The sequence below is a fragment of the Oryctolagus cuniculus genome, chromosome 13, assembly GCF_964237555.1.
Source record: "Oryctolagus cuniculus chromosome 13, mOryCun1.1, whole genome shotgun sequence".
NCBI lineage: Eukaryota > Metazoa > Chordata > Mammalia > Lagomorpha > Leporidae > Oryctolagus > Oryctolagus cuniculus.
The window spans coordinates 13,781,092-13,798,102 of NC_091444.1; the positions used below are offsets into that span (position 1 = coordinate 13,781,092).

The following is a 17,011-nucleotide window of genomic DNA, read 5'->3' on the forward strand; positions in this document are numbered from 1 at the left end:
ATCAGAAAATATTGATCCTTGGGTATGCAGATCTCTTAAAAGAGTAACAATAATCTCTTAAAGATATCAATATTTCCCTATACTTTGAGAACATTTACCTATAACTCACACAGAAATTACTACAGGGTTTTAACCTTTAGAAAGAAGTTCCTGACTGCTTTCTTGTGCTTTAATCCCTCACATTTCCAGCATAACATCTCAAATTGAGGCTTTTACTAAACTACTGCTAAACCCAACATGATTTCTTTTCATTTTGGGCTTTGCATTTATAATTAGATATAAAGTAGGCCATTTCCAAAGGAAAGACAGTTTCTTCTTCATGTTTATGGAGGCTTAACCAAAAGGAGTAAGATCATTCCAAAGCTGGCATCTTGAACCAGTGATGTATTCTGCTCAATTTCATTCAACACTAGGCTTCTAAGAATCAGCTCTGACTCTGAGGCCATGTTAAGAGCTGAGGACCCCAAGATGAACAAAACAAGTTTCGTATTTTCAAGGGATTAAGCCCGAAGAGGTTAGACTGGCTATCAGGATCAGTGCAGAAATCAGTTTAATCCTTGTTCATGAAAATTAGTCACTGACTTTAGTTTTTCCTCTGATTTCTAACAGATCTGGTGGGAGCAATAGACACAAATTCGATGTTTATTTGAGCTTCTTGGTGATATGAGGTGAAGGGAGTGGACAGATAAATAAACATCACAAAACAATGGGGTAACTGTGACAGAAATTGTACCAAGAGGTTACAGTTTACCAGGAAGGTGGGGGATGACAAAGTAAGGTTATAGTCCTGCGAAGTTTTAGCTTCACTCAACTCAACATATTCAGAAAATGGGTCACTTATCCACTGTGGATTTCTGGAATCCCATCCTGTCCAAAATATGGACAATGCTTCCTTCAGTCTCTGAACATGGTTCCTGATTGGCAGTCTCAAGCTTATGTGTCTTGAAGTTGTAAAGCAGCAAAGTTTCTGCATGTGATTCACTTCTCTAAATCATCTTCAATGGGAGCTGATTTCCCGTTCTGAAATGCATCTACAGAATGACTTTACTTTTACCTCTGTAGCGTATCAGAGTCACCACTTGTATGGACTGTGTTTCAGGATTTGTTAGTTTGGGAGTTCTGGGCTGTGTGCTTGTATACAGAATTTACATATACAATATGTAATTCGAAACCACATGAAACAAATGCTCATTTGATCTGTCTGAGTAGTAGTTTTACCGTTAATTCTCATAGTTTTCAACCCAGATCCCCAGGCAGACAAAAGGGTGCTTTGCTATTCCTCTGGATCAGGGAGCAGAATTGTTCTAGTACCAACTTGATAGACCAGCCATTACTTTAAAGGCCTTAATTTCTTGTACACACCTTTGTTGGCAATTGCTGTGGTGGAGTGAGTGAAGCTGCCACCCACAGTGCCAGTATCCCTTATGGGCACTCGTGTGAGTCCCGACTGCTCCACTTCCAATCCAACTCTCTGCTATGGCCTGGGAAAGTGTTGAAGATGGATTAAGTCCTTGGGCCCCTGCACCCATGTGGGAGACCCAGAAGATGCTCCTGGCTCCTGGCTTCAGATTGGCACAGTTCCGGCTGTTGTAGCCATTTTGGGGAGTGGATGGAATACTCTCTCTCTCTGTCTCTCTCTGTCTGTCTCTCTTTCTTTCTCTCTCTCTGTCTCTGCTTCTGCCTCTCTGTAACTCTGCCTTTCAAATCAATAATTAAATCTTTTAAAAAATGAAATTGAATGTTTATAATGAGACTAAGTGCCAAAGGAGAACTAACCATAAGGGATACATTTGTCTATGGAGGAGATAAGTGTTCTCACTAAAGATTCACTGCGATATTAACTGATCTTCCTCTGTAAACAATAAGAACTCTGGACATAATCTATGAATTAGTGGTTTCAGATGTATGACAACAGGCAGCCAAGGACTTGGATCATGAGAGCAAACAAGCACAGAAAGCCCTTCAGTTCCATAGACTTAGTGCCTGGTGGCCGCCCTTAAGGCTACAGCAATGCAAGCGGGACCCAGTCACAGCCTGGTATTCTCCCTGAGTGGAAGAGACGGACTGAATGTGAAGAGGCCACAGCAGCTAGAATTTGTGAAGTAGATGAACTAGATCTGCACAACTGTGTGAGGGAACTATCTGAGACCACGAAAGGACTGCAGGAGAAAAGAGAACCACTCCACGATCTCACACGGAGTTGTGAACAGCCTGTGTTCTTGTCAGAGTGGAAATATCTCTCAATATGGTGACACTGAGACGAGTTCTCCAGTTGACATTAACTCAGCAGAAGGCCCATTGCAATAAAGTTTACTCTCAGTCCACAGTTACACAACTTGTAAGCTTTGGAGGACCATCACAAGTTGTAAACTATTTAACTGTGTCTCCAAATAAATTTTTAAGGTTCTTTAAAAGAAATTCTAATATCCAATAATAATTAGTAACAAAATATTAATGAATCCTCAAAAAGGAAAATAGGCCACTTGACCATATTTTAAAAAATCAATAGAAACAGGTAAAGAAAGGGCAGAAATATATATGGAGATAAGGACCATTAAACAGCTCGCACAAGTCTGCAAACAGGTTACAGTGAGAAAATACATTTGAAGATATTAAAAAAACCCAGTTTGTATTTTTGGAGAAAATTATGATACCTTAAACTGGAATATACTGGATATCATTAATGAGTGATCATGACAGTCTTAAAAGCAGCCAAAGATAAAAGACACTACCTACAAGGTATGGTTTACAGCAGAATTCTTTAACAATCTATGCAAGCCAGAAGACTATGGAATGAGATATTAAGGTGCTAGAAGGAAAAATAACTACTAACTTGCAATAAATTCTTCTAAAATTGGATGAAAAAAATGCTAAAATAATGTTTTAGAATAATTGTTGAGATCATTAATTGTCAACAAACCTGTACCACAATGAAAGAATAAAGGAATTTCTTTAGGTAGAAAGAAAAATTATGTATATGCAAATAACAATCTACAGAAGGAGTACAGAGAAGTGGTAATTAAGTTAGCATATTTAATAGACTCTTCTTGTTTATTAATGTCTTTGGAAGTAATTGTTTCAAGCAAAATAAGTGTGTTTTAAATATACAAAATATTTGGATGTAAGATAAATGACAAGAGTACTATAAACAGAATTAAGAATTTGATGTATATTGATTTCAGGTTCTTACACTATATGTGAAATAATATATTTTGAAGAAAAACTCTGATATGTTAATGATACATATTTTAAGCCCTAAACAAAATTTGAAAAAGGGATATGTCATAAAGTATGAGTCAATCCAGAAGCAGACAGAAGACAGGAAAATGACATAAAAAAACAGGTTGAACAATAGAAACACAGTAAATTTAAACTCATTCATAACAATTATTACACTAAATAAAAAATGTAAAACAACTGAGTGGAAGGCGAAGATCATCAGGTTGCACCAAAAAGGAAAATTTTGAAATTCTGATTTGAGTTCCAGGCTCCCAAGTGTGGTTCTGGCCGAACTGCAGTCATTGAGGGCATTTGGGGAGCTAACAAGCAGATGGGAGCTCTTGGCCCCTGTCTCTCTCTCCCAAATAATGTAATTTTAAAATTCTTAGCATTTTATTCCAGACTGGTTTTAAATATATAAAACAGAAACTGTGAGGTAGTAACAAAGAGTTTCCATATGCCTCTCACAAAATTAAAAATGAGTTAATTGCAATAGATCAAAATCATACTTCTATTAACTTAAAAAATATATGGAATTTTCATATAAAATAACACTGATGAGTGTTATCAAAGCAACTTGCAAATTATACAAGAATGGGGGCCGGCACTGTGACACAGCAGGCTAAAGCCCCAGGGAGCTGTGGCACAGCAGGTTAAAGCCCCAGCCTACAGTGCCTACATCCCATATACTGCTGATTGAGTCCTGGCTGCTCCACTTCCAATGCAGCTCCCTGCTAATGTGCCTGGGAAAGCAGCAGAGGATGGCCCACGTTCTCGGGCCCCTGCACCCACATGCGATTCCAGGAAGAAGCACCTGGCTCCTGGCTTCAGATTGGCGCAGTTCCGGCCGTTGTGGCCACTTGGGAAGTGAACCAACGGAAGGAAGACCTTTCTCTCTCTCTCTCTCTCTATCTCTATCTCTATCTCTCTCACTGTCTGTAGCTCTTCCTGTTAAATAAATAAAAAATCTTTAAAAAATAATTTTGATACCTCCATCACAATTTCCAAGAAAAGCATTTATTTTTATACTGAATGATCCTTTGTTGCATGTGTTTAATCACCCATGTCTTAACTTTAATTATTATTTGGTGAGAAATATTGGTTAGCTTTTTTCTGGCAGAAGAGTTTAAGTCGCTAATTGCAAGTCTTTATCAGTTGTCATTTGCTTAGAAATTCAAAGAATTGTTTTAAAGTTTTTCAATAAGAACATCCCTTGTATCAGAAGCCTGTAAGACACAAAGCAGAGCATTTCTCCCTAACATCTGTTTCACAAATCAGAATTTTTGCCTGATGGATTGTGTCTAATTTTGCCATTTATCAAACCTTAGAAATCTTGGCTCTTCCTTTAATCATATTTTCAGTATATCAGGGGGAGCTGAATGACATGCTAAATGGATAGTATCATTTTTTTTTCTTTCCCAAAATCAGTGCCTACATTAAAAACTGGAGTTACACAAAGTAATTTGCAAATTTTAAGTATTGTTTTTAATTATAGAAATGTTTAAATGGTATTACTCTGAAAGAACACAACTATGAAACACTCTCTATATTTATAGCAGGCTTGATTTTAAAACAACAAACTAGAAAACTGAAGAAAGTAATTTGACTTGAAGGATGGTTTTGAACATGAGGAAACCAAAACTGAAACCAGACATTTGTAGATCTGAGAAATCTTTAAAAGCTCACGGAAGATACGTATTATGAAAAAACTACTCATGGATTTTAATTTTTTGTACTAAAATATCTTTTTTATTTCATTTTCCACGGACATTTAAGTTCCCTCGTTTTCTGTTTAGATGTTTTCACCAGCTTTGGGTGTCAGCACAGTGGCTCCAAACTGAAAACCTCACCCGTTATTCCTTTCTTTTCAGTCAGGATGGATCTGTCCAAGCACACGCCTTCACTTACCACGCCCAGTGCATGGGCAGTGAGCCCTTCCCCAGGTCTTCCACACACACAAGCAAAGCCAAGAGGAGGAGGAAGAAGAGCAAGAAACCTCAGAGCACATGCATACGAAAGAGAACATGTACATATTAGGAAGAGCTGGAAAGTGTGACAAACTAGAAAAGCAAAAGAAAAGGAAGCTAAATATTAACTTAATCTTTGGAATTGTATCAAGAAATTCTGTACTCAAGGTTTGAAAAAGAAAACCTCACATAGCATATTTCATCAAAAACAGGCTGTCCAATACTTGGAGACAGAAAAGTTGCACGGGGAGTGTGAGTTAGGCATGCCCTTCTGCTTACAACGCGGGGGCTGAAATCAGACTGTAGGTTGACATCCCAGATCATCAAAGGCTGCCATGGGACCTGGTGGGTATCGTTGGTCTTGTTTGTACCTTCGTTTCTTCATCATTACACAGGGCTAATTTCAGTATGAAGGACTAATTGCAGAAACCTTAGGAGCATGGATCAGGCGTCTGTTAGTTTTGTTAAGTAATCCAGGTGACTCTAATGGAAAACTAGATTTGGGAACCAGTGGGTTAGATAACACCTAAGATTTTGTAGTTAGAGTTATATACTCCTAAATCATGAATTCAAACCAAGGTGGGCAGTTAGGAATATTTTCTATCCTTCAAATTGTGTGGCAGCCACATGGACATAGAAATTTCAATTCTTCATTGTAAAAACAGACACTTTTATTTTACATATTAATGCAAAAAGAGCCAGAGAAGCTATATAATAAATTGAAATCAATGGCAGGGCCTGGGAAAGTTTGTTCACTTGGAACCTTCCACAATACACTATTTTATTTTTGTGCTATTAATGCTATATTTTCCATGCATGGGCAAATTTCTGTATGTCCTGTGATTCATTCTGTTTTTTCCAGGCAATGAAATTGTTGGGCTCATTACATAATACTCTAAATAGGGTATTTCTGTTCATTTACACCTAACAATCCAAGTGGGCTCTGTCGCTCCCCCTCTTCGTGGAGGAATGACACATGACCCTGCCTAGGCTTCATATCCGAGTCACGGCACCATTATGTCGCTCCCCGTCTTCGTGGAGGAACGACACAGGACCCTGCACTGTTCTTTTGTCTGCTCGGCCCTTCCCGGGTTTCCTGCTGGTTCTTCCCGGGTTGGCTACCGTCCCTTCCACCTCCGTGGAAGGGCGGTTCCCCCTGCCACTTTCCCCACTTCCGCGGGGGAGCGGCACACCGCCGGCCGGCTCTCTCGGGGGCTGCTCAGGTGTTCCTTCAGATAGATGTTCCTGGTGCATGTTGTCTCTCTCCTCCTTTATAGTCCTCTTCCACCAATCCCAACTCTGCTACCCACACGCCGAGTACGCTGCTCTCCTCCAATCAGGAGCAGGTCCTACAGTTTATTGGTTGAATTGGAGGCAGCTGTGTAGAAGCTGTTTCCTCCTCTCCCAGCGCCATATTGTGGGAGAGCAGATGCATAGAATAAGTCTTAATTCGAGTAACAGTCTAGTCCGAGTTGCTCCCCACAGATCCCCCTTTCTTTTTATTTTTGGCGTTGATACACGCCTGTCTTCGGTGCCCCGCGGCACACACTCTGCTCTGCTTGCTAGAGTTGCCCACAGGTGCTTACAAGCCCTACCAATCAGGCAAACCGAATCCGGGTCCTCTCTTCGCCGTGTTGTGAGGAGGTTTTTAGGCGCTGATGCGTGCCTGTGTTCGGTGCCCTGCAGCGCATGCTCTGCTCTGCTAGAACTGCCTGCAGGTGCTTACAAGCCCTATCAGTCAGGCAAACCGAATCCAAGCCTTCTCATTGCCGTATTGTGGGGAGACTTATTGGTGTTGATAACGTGGCTGTCTTCGGTGACCTGCAGCCGCCAGCAGGTGCTTATCGTCTTACTAATCAGGCAGACCGAATCCAAGCTCTCTCATTGCCATGTTGTGGGGAGGCCTTATTTTTCTGTTTCTCTATCTCCGGGCATTCCTATTTCTCCTATTTTACTTCTATCTGCCAGCATTCCTATTTCTCTCTTTTTACTTCTAAACTTCTGTTTCTCTTATCCCCGCGGCTTCCCGGCACCCGCCCCGAGGCTGCTTCTTGGCGCCTCACCCCAAGGCGGCTTCCCGGCTCTGTGCCGCTTCCCAGCTTCGCGCGCTCAGCGGTCTCTGCGCATCTTTGCGCCCGCACCACGGCCTTCGCGCCAGCCCCGCGTTCTCTCTATTAGCGCCCTGTGCACTCTCCCCATTCGTGCCCCGCGCGCTCTCTCTGCGCACGGCAGCTTCCGCGAATCACACAGCCTAGCTTACGTTTCCACCACCGGTATTCAGTCTAAGTTCCCCGGGCTAACCTGGCGAATTCAACCTAGTTCACGTCTGCGCCTTTCGGTTTGGCTTCCCGTCTTTTGCTCCCCGGGCTAATCTGACGGATTCCAACCTGGCTTACGCGTCCGCCTCTAGTTTTAGCTTTTTGCCTTTTGCTCCCCAGGCTGACTTGAAGAATCCCAAGCTAGCTTACGTCTCCGCCTCAGCCTGCCCCCACGGCTTCATCCTCCCTAACATATTTTTCTCTACCCGGTATGTTTCCTAACTTTTCTTCCAACAATATTCCCCTCTCACTTCTCCTGGCTTCTCCCCACAGTCCGTATCCGAGTCTAAGTTTCTTCTAGGTTTCACTTTCGCTTTTGACCTTAGAGATTTCTCCCAGCTTCCCCCCGTAGTCCGTATCCGAGTCTATGCCTAGGCTTTCGATAGCTTCTTCCGGCACCTTTTCCGTCCGGCTTTTCCCTAGGCTCTTTGCTAGTCTCTCTCTCCGGTATTTTCCCACTTCTTCCCGTTTCTTCCCTCCTAGGTTTCCTATCCTAGTCACGGCACCATTATGTCGCTCCCCCTCTTCGTGGAGGAACGACACTAAACCCTGCCTAGGCTTCATATCCAAGTCACGGCACCATTATGTCACTCCCCCTCTTCGTGGAGGAATGACACATGACCCTGCCTAGGCTTCATATCCGAGTCACGGCACCATTATGTCGCTCCCCGTCTTCGTGGAGGAACGACACAGGACCCTGCGCTGTTCTTTTGTCTGCTCGGCCCTTCCCGGGTTTCCTGCTGGTTCTTCCCGGGTTGGCTACCGTCCCTTCCACCTCCGTGGAAGGGCGGTTCCCCCTGCCACTTTCCCCACTTCCGCGGGGGAGCGGCACACCGCCGGCCGGCTCTCTCGGGGGCTGCTCAGGTGTTCCTTCAGATAGATGTTCCTGGTGCATGTTGTCTCTCTCCTCCTTTATAGTCCTCTTCCACCAATCCCAACTCTGCTACCCACACGCCGAGTACGCTGCTCTCCTCCAATCAGGAGCAGGTCCTACAGTTTATTGGTTGAATTGGAGGCAGCTGTGTAGAAGCTGTTTCCTCCTCTCCCAGCGCCATATTGTGGGAGAGCAGATGCATAGAATAAGTCTTAATTCGAGTAACAGTCTAGTCCGAGTTGCTCCCCACAGGCTCCACTTCTGCATTTGTAAAATTAAGATATGAACATCTTTCTTGGAGAAACAGACCAATCCCAGGGAAGGTGGCAGGGACAATGTTAAAACCAAAGGGTGAGCCAGTGAGTGAGTGAGTGAGAGAGATACTGCTGAGCCCTGCAACTGCAAGAACAATATCTCTTTTCTTATTGTCAAACTTCTGCAGCTTCTAATGAAACAAGAAAGGTTCAGCATATTATTCCCAGAAATCTGGTACCCCACAAAATAGGCTGCGCTTATTTCCGTTAGAACCAGCTGTTACAGATGGAACCCTCACTGCCTCGAATGAGAACTTCACCCTTATGGTCCCTGGAAGATTCTTACATCTGCACTTGACTATATTTTGTCCCCATCTCCAAACATTAAAAGAGAGTCAATAGACACAGTTTTTTGACTTGGATAGTCCTGCTCTGATGTAATTTGTGATAGTCTAACTACTTATCTGTTCTCCTAGGAATTCACAGCCTAATACATTCAGTTAACTATACACAAAAGAAATAGTATCTGTCAGAATGTGTCAGAGGCATCTAGTCCTCTATTCCTGCTGCGCAGTTACAAAGCCAAGAGATGGGGGGAGTAGGTTCCTCCTGGCAGTTCTTGGGACGCTGCAAGACCTGGCCAGTTACCAAAGAAGAGTCAGCACCACGTGAGATTTGATCGTGACCACTTTTATTTTGTAAGTGCATTGTCGGGTACTTTATGGTCATGTAGAATTCATCCAAAGTTTATTTTTTGCATATCTTAAAAATTCTCAAAGCAATACTTTTATATACAATGTCTTCCCCATAGTAGTCAACTTTGGAGATAATTGATACTGTAGCCTCAAGGATGCAAGAACAATGAAGCAAATCTCAATGCTGGATGGGGTGCCACAGACAGCTGTTACCATGTCAAGCAAAAAGCTCAAGATTTTCAGTCCTTTGACACAGCTCTTCACCTACAACAAAATAAATAAGGTTTGGAAAGTTCACTGTTGAACTCCTCATGGGCTTTATGCATTCTAAGTTGTAGAACTCATGCAGCTCAGTGGTTGCTGTTGGAGGCACAACTATAAGGACTAAATCATACCAGATTTGAGAAATCTAGGTTTGGTGAATGATGACTAAATGGCTCTCAAAATACTCTGTGGAAGTTACACTGTCTGAAGGGTGGTGACGTGAAGCATGGGGTGCATTTATCATGCACAGTGTTCTAAACCTGTCCTGTCCTAAACATTGAATGGCTAACCCAAGAGTGGATTCGTTCATGGATCTCAATAAAGCTCTCATCTGAGAACTGAGATAGCACAGTGATGAAGGGACAGCTTCATCGTATCAAAGAGGTAAGCATTTCTGACTCTGCAACCTTTTAAGATAAAAAAAGATTGCATATTTTCAGTTACTTCATTTAACGAAAGCGGCTTGAAAAAAACATAGTCTTCTGCATATAAAGCATTCCATTAACATTACTGTTCAGTACCTTGTTTTATTTTTTTGGTATATTTGCATCCAGAACTACAGATTTTCCACAGTGCTTTCTGCCTCATTCAAGTATAATAAAAAGTATAAATCTATAGAAGCTCTAAGGTTAAACAAACTGTACATCATACAAAAATTAACTTAATTTACAGACAGTTAAAAAGTATTGGCAATGCCCTTTATAAATCTTAGCAAAGATTCATCACAAAGGATAGTACAATCAACATATGTGGTCATCATCATACAAATGCCATATGGATTGATGTGGTGCAGAACTGTGCATTTGTTAAATGTACAGGTGTAGAGTCAGCACTTTGTACCATACACGTCTTTTAAGGTAACAGTATTGTCAACACTAATCTAAGGTACAGGATTTTCTTATTGCATATTTACTGTTGCTGAGGCAATTAGTTATGATACCATGATGCAATATCCATAATTATTTTAAATAAAAACATTTCTTCTGGTAACAATATAAAGAATACATTTTCTTTCCTACAATCAAACAGAATGTTGCTACATACAGTTTTACACAAATACTGAAAAACATGACCTTAAGGCATCTGCCAGAGAAGCAGATGTGCAAATCCACCCAAACTAAATTATACTAGAAAAAATATTGCACAAAATCCTATTATTTTCAAAATAAAAGATGTTCCTGTCTAAATGTACACAATTCCCTATTTCTAGGCCAAATCATAATATTAACTGATTTGTTCAAAATCATTCCGCCTCTTAAAGAAGGGCTAAGAAACAAACACTAACAATGTTCCTGGGCTTGACACAGGGATGATGTTAGTACTGACACAGGGTTGGTAAAAATTACTTCCCACATTAAGAAGTGCTTCGTGGAAAAATGTGATTGGAAAATTCATTTCACATTTCTAATTTTATGTTCTGATTTGCAAATGTCTTCTCAGATTCAGAGTCTTTCACGTCCAGCAAAATGGAATTCACACTAGAAAATTTATTCCTGAAAATAATCAATCTTTTCCTGAAGGCAGAAATAGAGAGTGAAGGTCTGACTGTGGGAATATTCACAGCTTTCTCCTCTTGGTCAGGAGCCTACTTCTTCACCTTATTTAAGAAAACAGCAGATTCAGTAGCATTCCTGGGTCCCAGCATTAGGATAGTACCACAGAATTCTCATAACAGTACTGTCATGCATTTGAAAAGGGTGAAAAGAATGTTTCAAGATGAAAATATTAAACACTGGAGTCTGATCCACACCTTTGGTGATGCCTAAATGGAGCTATGTGGCCTAAGGACTGCCAAGGAGCAAGACTCCTTGCACAGAGGGCCCTGCGCAGCCCGGTCATGGAACAAGGAATCAGAGAAGCAAGGACACCCAGCTCCCACGAGGTCCTCTGAGTCTGTCCCCTGAAGGCGGATATCGATCGTAGCAGCATTCTTATACTTAGCATGATTATTGAGAAGTTAATACAATTAGATATGGTACTACAGTTCTCCACTTAGAGAGCATACTCCAAATTAAGCAGTTTATAAACATCTTTTTTTTTTTTTTTTGGTGTTAGAATCTTGGGCTAATAACTTGAAGCCAAGTACCTCATCATTATTGCCATCATTATTGTTGTTATTATTACTTTAATAGAGACTTGCAATTCCTTTTCCTCTTCATTGATTCCTTCAAAGTAGGGACTGTAGCAGTTATTTTATTTTCCCACATCCTCAGTTACGCTACCTTCAAGATGACTTTACAAGAAGTAAATAAATATTCTGTGAATGGGTTATTGTTTAATCAGGGAAAGTCACGTTATATTTTGGTGCCTTTCTACGATATGCTAAAGCAGGTAACCATCAACATATACTACCTCAGCCACATTTTCACTTATGGAACCCAAAGCCCCTCACTCACCCTCTACTTCTCTATTCCCTCAACTACAATGGGTACAAAACCTGGGGGCAGAAGGACAAACGCTGGCGAGTTCAAGAATCATGAGTTGCAGAAAATACTATGTACCAAAGGAAGTCTTAGTGGTCCGACAATTCCGCTATAGAACAGGTATTGCTTCTTTGTAAGATAACTTCTAACAGTAGGACAGCTTATAAATATTTAGCTTAGTTTCAACAGAAAATATGGGCATGGTAGAAAATAAGATTAACACTTTTGCTTGCTTGTTTCAGGACTTACCCTAACTCTACTGCATTCTCCACCATGATACTGTGAAATTCAGTTTATGAGCAGACTTCAAATACTCAAAGGTTTAATGCTTTAAATACTAATATATGCTACTAGTCTTCTGGATTTTTTTCAAGAATAATACACAGGGCTTTTGTTTTTAATGTAGAATAAAATAGTTGAATCTGCATGTTAAAGTAAGGCACAAATTGCTCTAAAATACCATGAGACAATTAGGTTGTGAGTGGCTACATATTCTTAAACCAAAATAGTATCACAACCAAACATCTTATGAGGTGATTAAAAAATAGCAAAAGAACTTAGATTTCTGAGGCCATGTGTCTATTAGGCATTTAATGGACTAAATCCCAAGTCTGGTCAATGCTAAACTCTTGAATATCTCATTCCTGAGACTATGAGTTGTGAAGAGAGAAGAAACGGTTCATTTCAAACCTCAGATTAAATGTTGTTTTACATTCTGTTCACAAATTATGAAAGAATATTTGCCAAGCAGATTAACAACCACTAACCTTTTTCCCTTCTCACTTAAAACTGTAAATTATATACTTTGGTTAAGCAAATTGGAATTTTGAAATGAGCAGATAAAGGCAAACTTTGACAAGAACCTTGAATCTTACTTCTGTGTTTAAAAATAAAGATTAAACATTTTTCCCCCAAGTATACACAAAAGCCATCCTTAAAAGGAAACTAGTGTTTCTCTTCCTTTATAATCACAAATAAATCATTGTCCCAAATAAAACATGTTTGTTTAGATTTCAGAATGTAGTTTTTAAAAATTATGCCAATTTTTTTAAAAGACTGACTTGAACAGATATTTTTAAGTAATGTTTTCAACAAACCCCCTTCCAGGACTTTAACTCATATTCTTTGAGTAAACATTTTAGTGGTACAATCTTACTGGGGTTCTTGAGTAGTTTCTCAAACACCCTTTCTCTAAATATAATATTTTTAAAATATTCATGAATGTGGATGGACAGAGCAGATACACTGGCATACATATAACAGACTAACCATAACACACCAATCATAACATCACTAGGGTTTCTTTTCCTTACTACACCTGGCAATGTAGCCTATCATGAAGCAATCTTAATTCCTTCCCGAGGAATTCTGAAGCTTAATAGTGAATTTCAGGGAGAAAACACAAAATCTCATACAGAATTCCACTCCATTCACACAGACACCCCTCTGCCCTGACGGAGGGGAGGCACGCTGCCTGCTTCTGACACGTGGGCTGCCTGCTCAGAGCGGTTCCTTACCCAGGCTCCATCAGGCGATGCAGAGGGGAAGAGTGACTGGATAACAGGGGAACCTGATGAACACCACCTCGGTCAGTGGCCAACGTCAACACCAACACTCACAGATCACTTAGGCAGAGCGCACCCCAGACATGAGGTGATAGAAATGGCACTGCACTTCTCTGATCTTCCTACTTCAAAAGTATAATCTCAGTCTAATCTTGAGAAAAATATCAGACAGATTCTAAGAGAGAGGTACCCCACAGATACAGCTGACCAGCACTCCTCAAAACTGTCATGGTCATCAAGGAAACAAGGAATGGACGTCTGGGACATTGCCAAAGCCAAGAGGGCTGAGTCTATGTGACGACTTCATGGAATGTGCTGCCCAGGAGGAGATCCAGGAGCAGAACACGGCATCGGGGGACACCTAATGAAAGCTCAGTGATGTGCGGTTCACCTGTGTTGGTTCAGCAATGGAGGCAAATGAGCAAAAGGAAGGCGAGAAGCTGGTGAGAGAGCAGCCGCTGCAAGGAGGGGCGGCTCTGGGACCTCAGCACTACCTTGTGGGCTTTTTCTTTTTCTTCCATAAATCTAAGAACTTCTAAAATACAAAGCGAATTATTTAAAAAATTACATTGGGGATAATGACATGAAGCATTTTGGCAAACAATTATCAGTTAAGAGACAAGACGTGAACTTTCTTATCTGGAGAGTTTATGTCGCATTGGCTTTTTAGAGGTGGGCCCGGACCCCTACTTACAAAGGCTAAAAGAGAGACTGTGAACCTTTCCTAAGTGTCTCATTTGTAAACAGAAGTCATTAACTTCACATTGTAATTCAGCACTTCATACATTTCACTGAGTGACAGGTAAGTTTATACCTTTATACTTTTTGGAAAACATGGCTGCAGAGTCCTAATGTAAGCAAATTAAATATTTCCATAGGAGAGCTTTTCAACCTTGCAAAATGAATTTTGACCTTGATTCCATGAATAGAAAAAGGCATTATTGCTCTTTAGAACATTAATAACTCATCTTTCAAACTTCACATGTAATTTCATAAGTTATTTAAGTATGCTCAATATAGCTTTATGATTAAGGCAATTAGTGGGCTAACAGTTTCATCAGCTTCAGGCTAGTTTTGATCAGTTCATGCCCAACCAGATTAGTACAATACAGTAGCCACTGGTTATGCATAAGGGTTATATATGCATACTTAGTTTAAATAAAATGACTGGCATTAAGCACCAAATGCTGGGAAATCATATGTTCAATACATAGTTTCAACAAACACACAAACTAGTACCTGATTTCATAGCACAGTAGAAGAATTTGCTTTACACTTAAAAATTAATGGATAACACGTATCCATGAGATGAGTAAGTGGGGGAATACATGTTCCGAACACACACACACACACAAAATTAAATAGTAAGAGTTGCCATTCCTACAAATAATTCTGCTTACTCTACAGATTACATGGAATCCCCAAACACCTACGTAGAAGAAGCTTAGATGCAAACGACTGACCCTTGATTGGTGATTTAAGCTTGGTTTCCACTTGTATTTTCCTCTGAAGTGCGTGAGCCCTGTTGGATGTCAGACGTCATGTGACATAAGGACACGACTTCGTGGAGCAGTCCACTTTCTTCCGAAGTCTCTTTGGCTTCTTTTCCTTCTTTCTCCCAAGGAACAAAAGTAGATGGACGTCGCCCAATGCTGGGTGCAAGTGGATCATCGGAAATCTGGGGTAGTGTTTCCTTCTCTGTTCTTCCCTGATCAGTTTGGGAAACATCAGGCAGAGCTGGCTGGGGATCCGAGCCTGACGTGGCCGCTGGCTTCCCCGCCGTGGCAGGGCCACTCACGCTGTGCGCATTCTCCTCTTTCAGGATGAACAGAGACTCTGCCAGACCGCTGGAGGAGACCCGCTTCCGCGGGGAGGGAGGCAGCTGCTTGCCATGGAGGGCGCTGTCGTCCTGTCCCAGATGCCAGCCTGCTTGATCACCAGAACCCCCACACAGGAGGGACAGGTTGTTCTCACTGGGAGCGTTGGATTTATTCTGAGAGAAGAAACAGGAAATTCAGAAAATTTCTAACAAAATGAAAGCATTCGGCTTTCTATGTTGAAATCAACGTTAATATCGTTCAAGGCTGGCAACCTGAAGCTCCTCCCAGAGGGACTCCAGCATTGACAGTGAATTTAACATCCCCAAATGGCAAGGTTGACAGGAATGCAATGGCATGGGCAAACGAAATCCTAAAATTCATGCAAAGTTCTGCAGTCTCCTGCAATCATACCATGGTTGCCACCAATCATACTTTCACTGTGTGTTTAAAGTATTCAGAACAATTTGTCTAAAACATTGTTCATTTTTGAAATAACAGAATGAAAAAAAAATTTGAATGGATACAGTTATTCAATTTCTTGAAAACCCAGAAAATAAAGGGGAAAATGGGAACATTTTGGATTTTAAAAATCTGAGAAAACACCTATAAAATTAGTTCATAAGAAAATATTGCAAAAAAAAAAAAGAAAAGAAAATATTGCATGACAGAAGATTTCCAATTACTGACAATAACCACTAGAACAGGATAAAGTGAAGGGGAAAGGCTGGACTTGCATTACTAGTAACAATTCTTAGTGATTACCTGTTACCGTATTTTGTGGTTTTGACACCTGTTTAGAGGTTAAGTGCTTCTACTAACTAAGATTGTAAGATCAGGTGATCACCGCAATGGCAAGACTGTCTTTATTTAATTGCAGAAACTGAGAGGTCTACTCACAGTAGGTTTGTAATCAATATCATCCATTGATTTAAAGAAATCCAAGCTCTTGGCGGCTGCCAGCTTTCCTTGATCTGAACTGTGAGTGCTCAAAGTATCAAGGATCTCGCCTAGTAAGTCCATTTCCCCTGAGTAAGGAATCTTTTCTCTCATGTCAGCAGAGTCGTCGCTTTCATAAAAATAAGCAGGAGCCTCTTCGCCATCTTCAGAAGATAACCTGGAGGAAAACAGACACGTAGTAGCAGGTGTGTAACCAGCAGCCTCTCACCAATCCCCTTCAACCAATGAGAGTGTTTTAAAATCCAAACAGTATTTCCGTGCAGCAACAAGAAAGTCGACAATTGGCTTGTAGGCAAGACCTCTGCACACCGATGCTGTGCTAATCCACATACTTGGGATTCTAAACATACAATTAGCTTATGGCATCGCATCACCTGGAAGAAGCAGCAGGGCCTTTCCTCCAGTCTAATTCTGTGGGACTTGGGAACTTGGCCTTGGAACTATGAGACTGCACACTCGGAAAGTTTGCTGTAGCCCACATTCACTTTCAGTGTTTTTATATGGCGTTCCTTTCCTTTATTCACTTACTTTTAGAGAGGAGTACATATTCCTTTTTCTGGTAGACTTAATGGAGAAAAAGGAATGTATTTTTTTTTATATATTCATATATCTTGAAACTGCCAAACTTTTGACTTATACTATTATTTCTACAGTT

At 40.9% G+C, this 17,011-nt stretch overlaps 1 protein-coding gene across 12 annotated transcripts in view; it reads right to left on the bottom strand.

Annotated features, from left to right (window-relative positions):
• Positions 1-17,011, bottom strand: part of DENND1B (DENN domain containing 1B) — a 342,830-nt gene that overhangs the window by 33,849 nt on the left and 291,970 nt on the right. For 9 of the 12 annotated variants that reach the window (XM_070055066.1, XM_070055061.1, XM_051820446.2 and 6 more), the window contains 2 exons: positions 16,297-16,513; positions 9,307-15,572 (listed from right to left, as the gene is read on the bottom strand). In XM_070055066.1, the coding sequence (XP_069911167.1) occupies positions 15,057-15,572; positions 16,297-16,513 (733 nt within the window). In that variant the 3' untranslated portion in view covers positions 9,307-15,056. Of the gene's footprint in view, positions 1-9,306; positions 15,573-16,296; positions 16,514-17,011 lie in introns of those variants that run through there. The other 3 variants (XM_070055063.1, XM_070055064.1, XM_070055062.1) reach the window with 2 other exon arrangements.